At 35.0% G+C, this 17,926-nt stretch overlaps 1 protein-coding gene across 1 annotated transcript in view; it reads left to right on the top strand.

Annotated features, from left to right (window-relative positions):
• The window catches only part of LYPLAL1 (lysophospholipase like 1), a 40,643-nt gene that overhangs the window by 10,061 nt on the left and 12,656 nt on the right, over positions 1-17,926 (top strand). The window contains exon 3 of the mRNA XM_045455743.1: positions 13,782-13,951. Within this exon, the coding sequence (XP_045311699.1) occupies positions 13,782-13,951 (170 nt within the window). The remainder of the gene's footprint in view (positions 1-13,781; positions 13,952-17,926) is intronic.

The following is a 17,926-nucleotide window of genomic DNA, read 5'->3' as shown; positions in this document are numbered from 1 at the left end:
GACTGAGGATTTTGCAATCTGAATTCATCTTACATCTTATTGCAGTTTTGGTTGGTGCCATTTTCCTTCTGTTTTAATGTATTTCAAGATTATTTTTACTTAAGTACATAGGTATTAAAGGCATTGTATTGAGGTAGTTAAGACATCAGATAGTGTTTACAATTCAATAATATTTTATTGTTGTATTGGAATTGGTGATGATGCTTTCTTAGTTTCATGGTGAATTAAAATGTAATACATTTTAAGGGTTTTCATACTTTTAGACTTACTCTTCTGTCACACGAATTATCATTTCTTAGTTTTTTCCCATGAAATTATATTTGGTAGTTATGTATTCTCTCCTGTTCACAATCTGGCCTCTTTTTGGTATCTCTTTTCCACAATGTTCAGAATGTCCAGCCATAATGCCCTCAGATATTAGGACTATTAGTGGTGATTGTGTATAAATATAGTTAATAAAAATTTGTCCTAGAGGAACATTTTGGCCTTAAAGCCAATTCCTTTTTGTTTAGGGGATTAATTCTCCTAAACTGTATTCTAAGAATAGACAGTTTGCATCATTACCAGCAGTGTATCAGGATACCCATTTCAACTAACACTTGCAAGCATTCATTTATTTTAAAAACAGATTCTAATTTTATTACTGAGAGTCTCTAACGGTTAACAGCTATCCAGTAAACAGTGCTTTCAATATCACTAATTCAGCTTAGCTGTTTACTCACCTAATGTGTTTAGATAAGAAGAGAGCTATGTGATTTTTTCCCTTGTACACTTAAAATTCATTTTTTCTCTTTATTTTTTTAAGTTTATTTATTTTGAGAGAGAGAGAAAGAGAGAGAGAGCGAGCACGAGCGAGATGGAGCAGAGAGGAAGAGAGAGAATCCCAAGCAGGCTCTGTGCTGTCAGTGCAGAGCCCAGTGCAAGGCTGGGTCTCATGAACCACAAGGTCATGACCTGAGCTGAAATCAAGAATCAGAGGCTCAATCAACTGAGCCACCCAGGTGCCCCCCAACTCAGAATTCTTTAAATATTTTTTCTTGATCACAAAATTGTTGTCTTTACAATGATATCTACTTTATAATTTAACAGCCTCTTAAAAGATAACAAACTAAAAAGAAAAACATAGAGAAGTATGAAAACAGGAACAGAGTACTAATCTGTCGATTGATTCTGAGGTTCATTAATGGATATAAGCTTTGGAAATATATGTATAGTCACATTTATGTTTTATTCATTTTTTGTGCCATTTATATTTAAATGTATTACATATTAATAAAAGTAAAGGTTATGTCACATTGAGTGACAAAAACAGTAATAAGTAAACAATAAATCTGCTTGTTATTCCTTCTGATTACTTTGAATTAACATTCTGATATGTGCTATATACAATGTGGAATCTTTGAGAAACCAATACTTCGGTTAAGGAGGAAAAGTGAAGACTTTTAGAAATATGTCATCTAGTGGTGCCTGGGTGGCTCAGTCGGTTAAGCATCTGACTTTGGCTCAGGTCATGATCTTGTGGTTCATGAGTTCGAGCCCCACGTCGGGCTCTGTGCTGACAGCTCATGGAGCCTAGAGCCTGCTTCGGAATCTGTGACTCCCCCTCTCTCTTTGTCCCCTCCCCATCTCATGCTCTGTCTCTGAAAAAGTAAATAAACGTTAACAAAATTAAAAAAAAATATGTCATCTAATTCCTATTTAAAGTAAAATTGTTAAGGCTGTCAATGAAGAATTCATCAGTTCTGGGTCTTAATTTTCACAGGTCTAAAATGAACAGATTGGACTAGACTCTAAAATCCCTTACAGTCATTAACTTTTTGAATTTTAGTTCCCTTCAGATTTTATGCAGTGTAGATAAGAACCAGTAATGTAATACTCAGATTTTTTGCTGCAGTGTTAGACCAGTAGGTCAGAGAACTATTCAAAATAAGTAGCCTATTAAGGATAGATGGAATTACTGTGGTACAGTAGTTAAGAATCTGATCTTTGGGGGCGCCTGGGTGGCTCAGTCGGTTAAGCGTCCAACTTCGGCTCAGGTCATGATCTCATGGTCCGTGAGTTCGAGCCCCGCGTTGGGCTCTGTGCTGACAGCTCAGAGCCTGGAGCCTGTTTCAGATTCTGTGTCTCCCTCTCTCTCTGACCCTCCCCTGTGCATGCTCTGTCTCTGTCTCAAAAATAAATAAACGTTAAAAAAATTAAAAAAAAAAAAAAAAGAATCTGATCTTTGGATTAGGCAGACCTATGTTTGAATCTAGATTTCTCTATTTAATGCTCTAAGATCTTGAGCAAGGTATTTCACTTCTCTAATGGTGTCCCAATTTCCTGAAGTGCAAAATGGAGGTCATAATTGTATCTACCTCAAGGAGTCATTGTGAGAATATATAATGTTATTGAATATGTATGTAAATTTCTCAACATGATGTCTGACATAAAATAAGCACTCAATAAATGTTATTAATAGTAGTCTGTGATATCCTTGTGGCAGGATGTAGAAATATTATCCAAAGAATTAATTACTGATAATCCTTGAAGAAATTTTCCAGACGTATGTTTCTGGGTTATATTTTCAAGGACTATTTGAGTTAGTTTTATTTTCATACATGTGAGTTTTATTTTCATACTGTTCAAATTTCCAGGTGATGTAAAGCTGAGAAAAATAATGAATATATTGAATAACAAAGTGGAGATCTGAAATGATCTGATAGTCTAGAATAGAGTCAGCAAACTACAGCCTGTGGGTTAAATATGGCCAACCCCCTATTTTTATAAATAAAGTTTTATTGGAATACAGCCACACTCTCATTAACACGTTGTCACTGGTTCCTTTTGTACTATAAAGCAGAGTACAGTAGTTGCCAAAGAGACTATATGATCCACAGAGCCTAAGGTATTTACTCTATGGCTTTTACAGGAGAAGTTTGCTGACCCCTGATCTAAAGGAATAGCTTTCAGAATTTTTTATTTTTTTTAATTAAAAAAATTGTTTAATGTTTATTCTTGAGAGAGACAGAGCATGAGCAGGGAGGCGCAGAGAGAGGGGGAGACACAGAATCTGAAGCAGGCTTCAGGCTCTGAGCTGTCAGCACAGAGCCTGATGCGGGGCTTGAACCCACGAACCGGGAGATCATGACCTAAGCTGAAGTCAAGACACTCAACTGACTGAGCCATCCAGGCACCCCTCAGAATTTTTAAACCCCAACTCACAATAGGTTATATATTTGACTTGATCCTGTATCTACATTTCAGCAATTAAAGTCTTACAGATGCTAGAGTGTGGAGTTGCCAGAATTATTTACCAAATATAGAAACAATATCTGGGACATACTTATACTGAAAAAGTATTTATTGTTTATCTGAAATTAAAATTTAATTGGTGTCCTGTATTTTATCTGCAACTCCATCTGGTTGTTACCCCCGGAGAGTTTGATTTAATTGGTTTGGGATGTGGCCAAAGCAGAAAGATTTTTAAAAGCTTCATTTCTGATTCTCGTATGCAGCCAAAGGTGAGATCCACTGGTCTAGCAATCATAAAAGTCTGAACAAGGTCACTGTGGGGGAAATGTAACACAAGCAGTCAATTCAAGAGAAATTCTCAGAGCAGAGACTGGGAAATATTGAAAATTAGGGGAAGGGAGAAGGTGGTGATGTGAAGGTAGGGAATCTGTGAGAAAATTGTAGAGATTGAACATGCAAATGTGTTTTGTTTGGGGCATTTTAAATTTAGCATACTAGCCTGCTGTTCATGAGTTAGCACCCATTTAGAAGGATTTTTTTTAAACTCTACAGTTAAATTGAAAATTGGAAGTCTAAACTGGAAGGCAGTTGTTTTTAAAATACATTGTTCACGATAAGAATCATCTGGGCAGTTATTAAAATGTGGATTTTTAGGTTATGACCTTTTAGATTCGGATTGAGTAGGTAGGAGATAGAGATCGTAATTTGCATTTTAAGGAGCACTACTTTTGATGAGGTAGATTTAAAGTGTGTACCAGCCATCTGTACTCAAGTGTACTATCACATTTGTGGGGAAAAGAAAGATTATAGAATCTTCCTTCCCACTTCTGAAGACCGAAGCAAATTTTTGGGTGTGACCTGACTCTCTGTAGTTTTTCTGCATCAGAATTTGAAAGCTATTACTTTGGAAAATGTAGGTTAAATTGAAATGGATTTTTAAAAACAGTTTTGCAGGACATAACTTTTTAAAATATCTTTCTTATGTGCTTGAGATTATTTGAGATACTAATTTTTTTTTTTAAGTTTTGAAAAAAACACTAATTGAAAGAAAGTAAAAGGAGGGGAAAAGACAGCTGAATACACAATAAACGTTGGGAAGGTTACATACTATATTATTATTAAATAAAGTATACTTCAAGACATTATCAGTTATAAAAATGAACATTTATAAGCGAAAAGTAGCTATTAAGGAGGAAGACAATAATCCTGCATGGGCATGTACTTAATAATATTGTTTATAACTGACAGAACTAAAGGAAGAAGTAGATCAATCTACAATCTTGGTTGCAGATTTTAATACCCATTCTTCAGGATCTAATAACAACTTAGAAAAATAACGGCTAAGTGGATATAAAATTTAATTAGTACTATAACCACCTTGAACATTGACATTATAGAACTCCACAAAAATGCTCGTAGGATAGTCACCAAGAGATTATATGGAAGACCATAATATAAGTACCAATAAGTATCAAAAGACTGAAATTGTACAGAATATTTTCTGTGACAGGAATGGGATGGAATTAGAAACCAGCAGCAATAAGATAACTATAATACTCCAAAACATTTGGATATTAACAAAATTGCTAAATATGAAATGAAATAAAGGATATCAATATAAATTCTGAAGGCAATGAAAGGAATTATCCTGAATAACTTTATGGCAGTAAAGTTGAACAATTAGAGAAAAGATACAAGTTCCATGAAAAACACAAATGATCAAAACTGAAACAAAAAGTCTGAATACTCTCATAAAAAAATTGAATTCATTATTAGAAACTTCACACAAGAAAACTTCAGGTCCAGATAATTCCACTAATAAATTTTATTGAACAATTGAAGGAAAAATAACACAAACTCAGGAAATGGGAACATTTTGTAACACATATTAAGAGACCATTATAGCTCTGATAACAAAACTTTACAAATATGTTAAAGAAAAGAAAACTACAAATCAATATCCCTCATGAACATGTAGAATTCCTTAATTTAACTTAACTTAAAATAACACTAGCAAATCAAATTCAGCTACGTATAAAATGGATAATACATTATGACCAGGTGGGGTTTATCCCAGGAACATTTGAAAATCCATCAGTGTAATCACTGTGTCAACAAAATGAAAGATTAAAAAACTGTGCTTATCTTAAAGGATACAGAAAAAAACATGTAACCAATTCATAAAGAAAACCCTTAGCTAATTAGGCAAAGAATGAAATTTCCTCAACATAATAAAAGGTGCATTGAAAAACTCTTGCAACAAACATCATACTTAATGATGAAATACTGAATCCTTCCCCTCTAAGATTACACAGGAAGGAGGTCCTTGATTCTGTTCAACATTGTATGGGTGTTCAAACATGTACAATAAGGCAAGACAATGAAATAAAAAGAATAAAGGTTGAGAGAGAAAAGTAACACTGCCTTTATTCTCAGATAATATGGCTGTTTACACAAACATCACAAAGAATCTAAATAACTACTAGAAATAAGTGAATTTGAGAAGACAGTAGGATGCAAAAGCAAGATACTAAGATAAACTGTATTTTTATGTACTCACAACAAACAATATTATAATATGTATTTTTTTTTACCTTTTTATTACTTTTAACCAATCCGTATTTAAAGTGGGTTTCCCACAGACATCATGTTTTTGAGCTTTGTTTTTTTTCTCTAACCAATGTGATAGTTTCTGTCTTTTAAGCGATTTGTTTAGACCATTTACATTTAATGTAATGATAATGTTTGAATTTAAGTCTATAGCTTTTGTTCCTCTTTTCCCCTGTGCTATCTTCTTTATAGATAATTTGAATTATTTTAATATTCCATTTTATTTATTTTTATTTTTCCTGATTGCTCTAGGGATTACAAAATACATACCAAACTTCACCTGGTTAGATTCTTACCACTTTATATGAAATGCAGGGAGCTTACAACCATATAGTTTCCTTTATCTCTCCTGCTTGTTACGCCTGTCATATGTATTTCATTTATGTACATTGACAACTCTATCAAAACACGGTTATAATTTTTGTTTTCAACAGTGATGCATATTTTAAAGAGCTTGAGAGGAGAACAATAGTCTATTATATTTACCAAGTTGTGGTCTATTACAGCATGTCAGTATGTTTTGATTAAATTGTAAATTGCCATTTGACTATAACATAGTCCTTCTCCTCAACCCTATTTAATAGATGTTTTTAATCAGCTAAGTTAGGGGCATATTAAGTAAAAGTCAGCAATTAACTTGCTGTGTTGATTTAAATGGAAAATATTGCTTCATTTTTTTTTCATTATTAATTTGGACTCTGTGTAATTGAAGTGCTCAATAAAGATTTTTGTTTCTGTAACATACTTTAGTTGTATTTGTAATTAGAGGTTTTCTTGGTTTGGGGCTTACTATTAGAATTTCCATCTTAAAAATAATAGCAATTTTTTAACAAGCCAATTAATGACTTATATGATGATATAAATTGCTCTTGGTGTTTTGAAAAATTCTAAAAATAATAAGATTTGCATAGTGCTTCTACTTTTTGATTACTATTTTTCCAATGAAGTGTATGTTTATGTTTTTTATTAAATGTATTCCAAAACTAGTACTTTTGATTTAGGTGTAGATAACAGTAGATTCATTTTTACTCTATCACTTGGGATTCGATTCCTGTCCGAAGCCCAGTATGAAGATCACTCTCCTGATACCAGGAGATATGTACTTGAAGTACACTTTACTGATAAGGAACCCTACTCAAAACAGCTATTTTGAAGAAATAGTTTTACTTCTTTGGTAATTATTTTCAACAGTACATTTAAATACCCATTAGTATGTAAAAGCTTTTTCTTAGAAACTCTTTTTTTTAAGCACCTAAAGAAAAATTTGACCTTTTACTAGAAATTGCAATATGGATTTTACAAGAATTAAAGTTAAAAGATATTCAGAGAAAAATAAACTGATTTTAGGTATTCTCTTATTTCTAGCTGACCCACATTATACCCTAGTGTCACAAATGATTATTGACATTCATCATTCAACAAATGCTTGTTCTTAGCACTGAGGGGATTGCTGTGGAAAAGATAAATGGAAAATAAAAGAGCAACTAAATCTATAAATTTCAAATAGTGATAAATTCTGTTAAGACCATTAAATAGGATAATGGGATAGAGGGAGACAGGGAGAGAGAGAGGGAGAGAGAGAGAGAGAGAGAGAGAGAGAGAGTGTGTGTGTGTGTGTGTGTGTGTGTGTGTGTGTTGTAGGGTAGAGGGGAGGTACACTTTAAATTGTAGGGTCAAAGAAGGCTTCCCTAAGGAGGGGATGTTTGAGCTGAGACCTAAATCATCATTGGGAGCCCACCGTGCAGAAATGGGGCACAGAGTGTTCCAGGTAGAGGGAATATCAGATGCAAAGCCTCTGGATCAATAATGAGGCTGTCCTTTCAGAAGAAAACTCAGAGGGAAATGTGACTGGTCCCGGTGATCCTGGTGATTGCTGCGGAAGTGCTGTCGCATGACACACAGGAAGACGGAACCAGGCAGTGTTTTATCTTAAAGATTATGAATGACCTTCTTTTTTTTTTTTTTAATGTTTATTTATTTTTGAGACAGAGAGAGACAGAACATGAATGGGGGAGGGTCAGAGAGAGAGGGAGACATAGAATCTCAAACAGGCTCCAGGCTCTGAGCTGTCAGCACAGAGCCCGACGTGGGGCTTGAACTCACGAACCGCGAGATCATAACCTGAGCCGAAGTCGGACGTTTAACCGACTGAGCCACCCAGGCGCCCCATGAATGACCTTTTGATTTTATGACTTTTAGAGACCACAGATCAAAACAGAACTTGGTATCAAGCTGAATGTCAGCTCTTTCGTTTTTTAACTTTGGACATTTTATTCCAGCTTCATACGTTACCAGTGTGTTTGATTGATTGATTGATTGATTGATTGAAGGGCCACACAGATGTTCTTTGCCGAGCATATGTATTTATTGTGGTAATGTCTGAGCTGTCTTATACCAGCTAATAAAGTGATTTATTTGAGGGAAAAGGTGAATGAGTATAACATATGTGCCAGTTTGTTTAGCTGTTTTAGAAAACAATCTCTTATGCTTTATTTAAAAGTTATTCTAACATTAATAGAATTACGCATTTTTAATAACGTTTTCTTAACAAAAAAGTTCTAAATTATTATTTATCTCATTAAATTTTCCCAATTATCTCCTTCAAACAAATTGCAATTTTCTTAGAGAATTGGGAGAATAAAAAACTACTGTATTGGTGAAATTTACGTTGGGAGTCCTCCTCCATGGAGCATCTATCTCTGATTAAGGAAGGCCCTGTCAAAGAGAAAAAGTTAAGTGAGTGTCATTTTTTTCTATTAATGGCTGAGTTCCCAGAATGATTCAGATTTTAGCCTATGATATCATCCTTATTTAAGTATTTAGACAGACAAATAAATACTTAGAGAAACAGCAGAATAAAATGAAAAGGGAAGTAGAAATAATTCCAAAGAGTAACAGTCTAACTCAAGCTTTAAAGTGAGTGTTGTGTATTCAGTTTTCATTCAGAACACTGATTTCAATGACAAATTGAATACAGTTTGGGATTTCATTTTGTCTTACACTGACATTAATACTAGTAGAAACCACCTGCTTTCATTTTCAGAGTACTTTAAGAAAGTTATACTTAAATAACAGAAAGGGATTCTGGGAGGTGGGAGGCTTGAATGCTTTCTGTGTTCTCTCCCCTTCTGATTCCAATTTATTTACCTCTCTTGAGCCAAGCAGCTTCTGAGGTCAGAAGGCCTGCAGAATGAGGGCGGAGGTAGGTTCTATTGGAGTGCTAGTAGAAATGTGATGGAAAATTTTATCTCCTGTGCACCCATTGAAAGCTTGGAGAACAATGCAGGAGAAGCCCTATATGAATGTGGCAATTCCTGGGAAGAGCTCAGTCTGCAAAAATCTTCCCTTATCTCAGATTTATGTCATCAAGTGTTAATTCCCATAGAATAATGCAATATTAATTAAAATCCCACAAGGACTTTTAAGGAGTATTTGAAATCATTTTAAAAATTACTAAATATTTGATTAATTTCTTAGATAAGTGAGAAAGAATGGATGCCTGAGAAGAGGCAGGGCAAGTCTGAAAAGGAGACTGGTTTTGATGATGATAGAGAGTAACTTCATTACTCAACTTCAGAACATCCTGTAAAGCCACTTCAGTACGCTCAACAGGATCCTAACACAGGATGGGTAAATACATCAATAGAACAAAATAGAGCCTTTCTCCACCAGGGTTCTTCACTTGAATCAAAAAGCACAGGAAATGGTTTCAGTTATTGTTTTCTTGATTTCCCCAAGGATAATACAGAACTAGTACCATTCCAGATCCATTGGAGAGAAGTCCATTTATTATATATAGTACGCGTTAGACATCAGGACTTAACTCTCACAGAACCTAGTTTGAGAGATTAGATAAGTCAGAACTATAAAATTAAATATATGGAAAAAATGGAATTTCACCTTTGTGAAAGATGTTTTTTCTTCTTTTAGTAGTAGTAGTACAGACGCAATTGATTATCCATATGGGAGAAAATGAACTTGAACTCTTTTTTTTTTTTAATTTTTTTTTAACGTTTATTTATTTTTTTTGAGACAGAGCATGAACGGAGGAGGGTCAGAGAGAGAGAGGGGGAGACACAGAATCCGAAACAGGCTCCAGGCTCTGAGCTGTCGGCACAGAGCCTGATGTGGGGCTCGAACTCACAGACTGTGAGATCATGACCTGAGCCGAAGTCGGACGCTCAACCGACTGAGCCACCTAGGCGCCCCAAACTTGAACTCTTATGACACTTCATATATGAAATAAGTTCCAGGAAATTTCAAGACTTAAATATAAAAGTGAAAACGAAAATCATAGAAGAAAATTTTGAATTCCATATGTAAACATGTATGGATTAGAAAAGAGCCCTCTTAAATCAGGAGATCTATAAATTTTAGTTGTTTTTTTGTTTTTTAAGGACAGACTATATCAAATGCAGTTACTTTTATCTGATTTTTAAAAAGACACCATAAATACGTAATGTCAATACGTAAAAATAGATGTTAAAAAATACTTAAAGTACAAATGACAACTATTTAAGTGTCAATTATAGACCAAGTGCTCTTCTAAAGTAATAAAATCTAAACCACAGTAGAAAAAAATAGCAAATGATACAAATAGGTAATTCCATTTATGTTGAGTTCTAGAACAGAAAACACTATTCTTTCATGATAAAAATCCCTCAGCATTTGCCTGGGAAGTAAATGGGAATTGCTGGCAAAGGACCATGATGGAATTTTCTGAGGTAAAGGGAATGTTCTGTGTCATTGTGGAGATGATTACATTGTTTGGTCTTTGACTTGTATACTTAAACATGTACTTTTATGTATGTGAATTATACCTCAAGAAAGTTGATTTAAAACTGTAGCTGATACCCTTAAATATTTTAAAGGATGTTAGCACCTATTGCAGTTAGGGCTGTGGACAAAAGGATGTTCTCTTTTCTTGCATAAAGGTGAATTTTTTACAGCCTTAATGGGAGTAACTTTGAAACATCTAATAACATAAAAATTGTATCTTTCAATCTAGCAGCTCTGTTACTTGGACTTTTTCATAGGAATAAAAGTCCTAGTACATAAAAATATATATGCAAATATGTTTAATGCCGCACTGTTCTTAGTGGCTAAAACCTGAGGACCAAATGCCCATTAGTAGGGGAATGGCTGATGACACTGTGGAGCATCAGTATTAATTATACAGCCATTTAAAAGGATGAGTTCCAACTCTATCAGATGGAAGGATATCCATAAGGTCTTGTTAAGGGAGGAAGCATGATGCACATAAGAAAAGCCAATAGGCGGGGCGCCTGGGTGGCGCAGTCGGTTGGGCGTCCGACTTCAGCCAGGTCACGATCTCGCGGTCCGTGAGTTCGAGCCCCGCGTCAGGCTCTGGGCTGATGGCTCAGAGCCTGGAGCCTGCTTCCGATTCTGTGTCTCCCTCTCTCTCTGCCCCTCCCCCGTTCATGCTCTGTCTCTCTCTGTCCCAAAAATAAATAAAAAACGTTGAAAAAAAAAATTGATTTAAAAAAGAAAAGCCAATAGGCTATTTCATATTTGAAAAGAAAATAGTGCCGTAAAATATATCCTATAAAGATATATGTTTTAATGTATGTGCAAGAAACACCTTCGGGGTTGTATATTCCAGATCTAAACATGGTTTACTTAGTGTGAAGGGCAGGATGTGGGAGAGGGGCAGTGGGGAGGTGGAGTGGCACAGAATCAGTAAGATTTATATGAAAACCCTCAAAACAGCACACACATGTACTTTCCCATATTTGCAAAATATCATATACCTTCATAAACAAGGAGAAAATGTAGGTTTTTATGTACTGTCTTAGAGGGATATTCAAAATATACATTCAGATTTTAGATAGTATATTGCAAAGTAACATAACATTCTTCTGTTTTTGTAAATAAACAAGGCCCTTTGTAGATGAGCTCTTGTTTTTAGATTGCTTTTAGTTTCTCTGAGAAACTTTCCAAACATAATCCTCTTGGTTTCCAGGTACCGAAAGTGGATGTCGGTTTATTTTGGAGTGGTATGATCAATATAGAGAAATGAGTTCTGTTGTCTTCAGTACCACCCATTGGTCCCAAAGAGTGGGTATTACCCAAGGACAGATCTGCAGACACATTGGGGTCCTTTTGATCCAGTGGATAAGAAAATAAGGATTGAATCTAACTGGCTTTTAGGGTTTACTGAGGTTCCACTTGGTGGAACATACAGGTCTCAGTGTCTTTCAGCCTTCCGTTTTGTTGTTGTTGTTGTTCTACCTGTATATTTCATACTTTTATTTCACTCGCTTTGGAGGGTGAGAGTAAACAGCTAACTCTGAGTTGGGCAGAGTGGTAAATATAGGAGGAATTCTGCATCTGTGATCATTATTGGTTTAGATTTCTTGTTATGGGTGCTTGATTTTTTTTTTTTTTTTTGAGTTTATTCTTGCGAGAGGGAGCACGCACGTGCATGCATGCCCTTGAACTGGAGAGGGGACAAATAGAGAGGGAAATGGAGAATCCAAGCAGGCTCCACACTGTCAGTGCAGAGTCCAACACAGGGCTCAAACTCAAAAACCGTGAGGTCATGACCTCAGCTGAAATCAAGAGTCAGATGCTTAACCAATTGAGCCACCCAGGAGTCCCTACGATGGATAGGTTTAGCACTGGTTGTGTTTTCTAGGGCTTTCTTGCATGGAACATAAATCCTATTTTCACTGTCATGTAAGGGGAAAGAACATTTGGCCAAGTGGAAAACAGTTTCTTTTATCAAATCCTCTTATCCCTCATCTTTGGAAAACCTTCGTTCTCCATGTTTATTCTTATAGATCCTTGGGTACCTCTGTGTTTGTTTAGAGGAGCGTGTAAAATTGTTTTCATTTCCCTTCATTTACCTTTACCAACATAGGACATGAATACAGGAACCCTTAATCCCACTGTAATTGGTTAAAACAGAACATTTGGAATACCTTGACACAATGAATAAGATTCACTAATATTGTAACCATCCCACCTTATACGTAAATATAAAGCATCATGTAAGATCAGTTTTATTCAGAGCACCCAACTAGAGTATCTTCTCACGTAAAACATGAGTCCAATGAGGCACCCAACCTGAGACCCAAATGATGCAAACAGTATGGAATATCTGTATGATCATGTGCTTCCAAAGATTACTTGTACCCCCATTCAACTCTGATTTCAAGTTTCCTGATCAACTCTGATTTCAAGTTTCCTGAGAAGATAAAAATAAAAGTTCCAACTCTTGATTAAACAAAAATTTAGCCCCCATTCTAAGAATGATCTGGATGAGATCAAGAAAGCTCTTAAATTATGAACTCATCTTTCATACTTAAGTGCTACAAATTAACCACTTTTTAAAAGCATTTTGGTGAATCTTTTTTTCCACTCTTGAGGTATTAAACTTTTTGCAGAGATAAAAATTATTCACTTAGCTATGAATACTAAAATATTGACCCTATATTTACAGGGGGACAAGAGGCAAACAAGAGGGGGACAAGGGCCTAAGGCAAAGCAAAACAAATTTAAAAAAAAATAGACCTGAATAATCAGTCATTTAAATTGAGCAGAAGAAAATATATGTATGCACACTATGTATTTATTAATTTTATAATTAATTTGTAAATATATATATTAACTTATATATATAATTCCTTTTTTCACGGGTATTTTCTGGAGAATTTATCAATATGAAAAGATGGAGAGAATAAGGAAAGATGATGAGTTGACTATTAGTAAATGTTAATGGAATCAGTGTAATTATAGGCAAGTTAATGCAGTATGCCTGAGGCTGCTTTTAATATGAATTCTTAACTTTTAAAACTTGGAGGAAAATGAAATTATTCAACACACTAGTATTTTAGAAATTGAAACATTCATTTTTAATAACATTCCCTTTTCCTTTTTTTTTTTCCTTCTTTTTTTTTTCTGGTTTTAAACAGGCCATATACTCCTATGAAAGGAGGAATCTCCAATGTATGGTTTGACAGATTTAAAATATCTAATGACTGCCCAGAACACCTTGAATCAATCAATGTAATGTGTAAAGTGCTCACAGATTTGATTGATGATGAAGTAAAAAGTGGCATCAAGAAGAATAGAATATTAGTAGGTAAGACCTTTAAATGTTAGTAAATTTCTTTCACTTTTGCCTATTTCTATACATTGAACTTTACTTGGAATATTATTTAGTAACACCTGTATATCACTTGACCTGTTCATTGTTTCAAAAATGAGTTTACATATTGAAGGTTTTAAAAATATTGAAATTAACAGCTCCTGAAACTTTAATTCATTTTCTTTAACAATAACTTAACTTGAGAATTCCATGTTTAATATTCAATTAAAAGATTATTCATTTCAGTTTTTAAAACATTTTATTTTAATTAGCTTGAGTTTTATAAATATGCTTAAACTACTGTTACCATGATTAAGGTAGAGTATACAATCAAAATATAATATAAAATTAATGAAAAGTATACCTTTCAGAGTTAGTGTCACAGGAATAAGGCATTTATAAACTTTTATTTAAACATGTCTTCAGCAATCTCTCTTCCCAAGGGGATATATATACCTTTATATAAGCTGTTTATTCTACTTAATGCCCTTTCCTTTTTCTGTAATCATCAAATACATAAACTATTAAAATCTCTATTTATATAATACATAGGAAAGTGAGATTGGTTGGGTAGAATGTGGATGGTACAGAATATATTTTGGTGAATGAGTTTTATTTTCAAATACAACTATTCAATTTAAAATGACTTGCATTTAATGATGAAATTATAAAGCAAATTAGCTCTATCATGTTCTAAATAACCATAAAATGCACATTGAGATCTTGTATAGACAGAATTTGGTAAATTAGTAAACTTCCTTTGTGTTTATTGAAGTACTGAACTAGTCATTGAGTTGAGAAGCAGTATAATATGATGAATAAAATCCATTGTCTTCTGCCTTGCCTTCAACTTCCACTTTTGTTAATTAAAAGCAGTGAGCCCTCCAGCCCAGTAACATCACCTTCCTGGTCCTCTGTTTCAGCATCTAAATACAAAACATAAGGGGGTGCCTGGGTGGCTCAGTCAGTTAAGCCTCCAGGTTGGGCTCAGGTCATGATCTTGTGATTCTTGAGATTGAGCCCAGCACAGAGCCTGCTTAGGCTCCTCTGTCTCCCTCTCTCTCTCTGTGCCTCCCTCACTTGCACTCACTCTCTCTCAAAAACAAAGTTTGTTTTAAAACATAATGGGAGTGCTGGGAAGACCATGAGGAAAGGCATGCAACTCAGTGTAGGGGTAAATTATAAAACAGTTACAAAACAGAATCCAAAATGTGGGAATGTATGACAAAGTCTGTCATTCAATCATTTAGCAAATATTTTCTAAGTTCCTACTGTGTGCCAGGCATGTTAGATGCTCAAAGGGACACACAGATCAATAAAAAAGGATCTGTCTCACAAATGTTAACAACCTGGAAGAGCCATTAGGTACTTACAGTGATGACTGTAATGCCAGCAAGCCTGTGATAAGTGACCTAAAGCAATGTACCTGCTGGCTCTTCAAAGAGAATGATCACGTGCATTTATTACTTCTTCCCAGGACCCATCACAATTCCTGGCACAGAGCAAATGCTTAGGAAATTTATAATGAATGGCATGACCTGATCAGTGAATTGCTGATTTAAGTAATTAAGTAGGACAGGAATTGAAAGCAGAGATCATACCTTGAGGCTATTCAAGAATTAATAGGAAGGTAGCAGTGGCGTTTGAGATTTGAGATGCACACATAAATAGTTTTATCTATTGTAGTGTGGAGGTCTAGGCATAAAGAATGATATGAACTAGAAAAAGTAGTGCTTGTTTTTATCTGTCTGGATGTTAGATGGCTTTAGCAGAAAGTCTGTTGTCCAAGGAAAATGCCTGGTTGACTCTGATGGCTGTGCTAAGAGACTGCAGAGCAGGATGGTATAGTGACAGATACAGGTTCAAATGTGACGTCTGCCTTGTTTCCACCATATATTACCTACACTACTTTTCTGCTGCCTCACCTGTGTGGGAATAACAATACAACATCTGTTTTCCTGGGAGTTGGTGTTTGTAAAATAACTTGGCTCATTCTAGGCTCTCGAATTCTTTCCGGTTCCCCTTCTGTCCTTTATTCTGTGGATGATTGGTGAGGGATGATCAGAGAAGGTCTGTGAGTCATGCAGCTTGTTAGAACTGTGTGTCAGGAAAACTAATCTGGCAGGAGGATTAAGTGAACAGATGCGAAGTTGTGTGTGGGGGAAACCAATTCAGTAATTGATCAATTCAGTAGTTGATTCCAAAGTGATTGATTCCAGAGATTCCAAAGTAATGTGATGACAGTGGGAAAACCAAAGATTAGGATAAGAATTTGCTTTAAGATAAAACTGCAAAATCTTCATACATAAAAAAGTAGAAAATATTCTGATGAGTACTCAATGTATATGAGCTAAAGATTCTATCATGTTGACCGATAACTGCCATCTGTTCTTCTCCTTCCGTCCCCACCTCTTCCCTTCCCCACATCCATCAACTACTTCGTATTACTCATCTCTGGAAGGAGGCCGTTGTAAGGTCAAAGAGCTAATAAGAGTTTTGAATTGGGGCACCTGGGCGCCTGGTCATGATCTCGCGGTTCCTGCATTCGAGCCCCAGATCGGGCTCTGCACTGACAGTGCGTAGCCTGCTTGGGATTCTCTGTCTCTCCCTCTCTCTCTGCCCCTCCCCAATTCACACTTTCACTCTATCTCGAAATAAATGAATAAACTGTAAAAAAAAAAAAAAAAAAAAAAAAAAAAAAAAAAACAAGCTGGAATTGAGGTTTACTTCATTTTAAAGCCCATGATTCTCCCGTTCAATTTAAACATTTTTAAGACTTTTAATACATATTTTCGAATTCCTTTCACCAAAAAATTGTACCAGTTGGTACTTCTCCCACTCCTATTAGAATGTCTGTCTTACTGCATCGTCACTGAATAATATTGCCTTGAAAAATATTTGCTAAAAATAAGTAAATGAAAAGTCGTAATTAATTCATACTTATTTTGTTATTCTCCATCTACTTCTTTTTGTTGTATTTTAACACAGGAAGGCTTTTCTTAGTTGTCTGTTACTCTTTCCTTTTATGATTTCCTTTTCCCAAATAATGTCTTAGTATGAGAAAGTCTCTAGAACTTGGATAAATATTCAAATAGGTTTTCTACTGGTTTTCTATATGTGATTTATTTTTTACCTGTACTTCTTTGATTCATCTGGAATTTATTTTATTTGCTTTTTACCGTATCATGGAGATTTTAATATTTTCTAAAGTACCAAGAGAGCCTTGTTAAAGTATAGTCTTATTTAGGGGCTTTAGGTGGCTCAGTTGAGCATTCCACTCTTGATTTCAACTGAGGTTGTGATCCTAAGGGTTGTGGGGTCAAGCCCACATCAGGCTCTGTGCTGAGTGTGGAGCCTGCTTAAGATTTTCTCTCCCTCTCTCTCTCTTTCTCTCTCTCTGCCCCTCACCTCACTCATGCCCTCTATCTCTCTCTTAAACAAACAAACAAACAAAAAAAGTCTTTTTATAAAGCCATCAGTAATATGGTCAGTATTTTATCAAAACACCATTGAATCTGTAACAACAAAATTTCTCTGTGGAAGCTTTGTAGATTATTACATTGCAAAATTTAAAAAATTGAAATTTACGACAAAGCCATATTAACATGTTATATATAATAGTTATATATTATTTTTTGAATACAAAACGCTGGAAAAGGAAGATTTTTTTTAGAATTTTTGAGATGAGCTGATTAGCTTCAATAAAGCCCCTTTCTTAGCTTACAATGTGAAAGAGACCACAGAGCACAGACTCAGTGTGCTTTGTTCTTGTTACCTGTATTGTTATTTAACTAGTCAGTGAACATAAATCTTCAATAACAGTCTATAACATTACATGTACCCCAAAACACACATGATTCTTGACCTCTTATACTATGACAAAACATTAATCATAATACCTCCCCTTTTTTGTTTGCCGTCTTCTTTACATGGGTTAGCCTCTAATCCTAGATTCACTACTTTGTAGGC

Source organism: Leopardus geoffroyi, chromosome C3, assembly GCF_018350155.1.
Source record: "Leopardus geoffroyi isolate Oge1 chromosome C3, O.geoffroyi_Oge1_pat1.0, whole genome shotgun sequence".
Classification (NCBI taxonomy): Eukaryota; Metazoa; Chordata; class Mammalia; order Carnivora; family Felidae; genus Leopardus; species Leopardus geoffroyi.
This window is presented reverse-complemented; position numbering and strand designations above follow the sequence as displayed.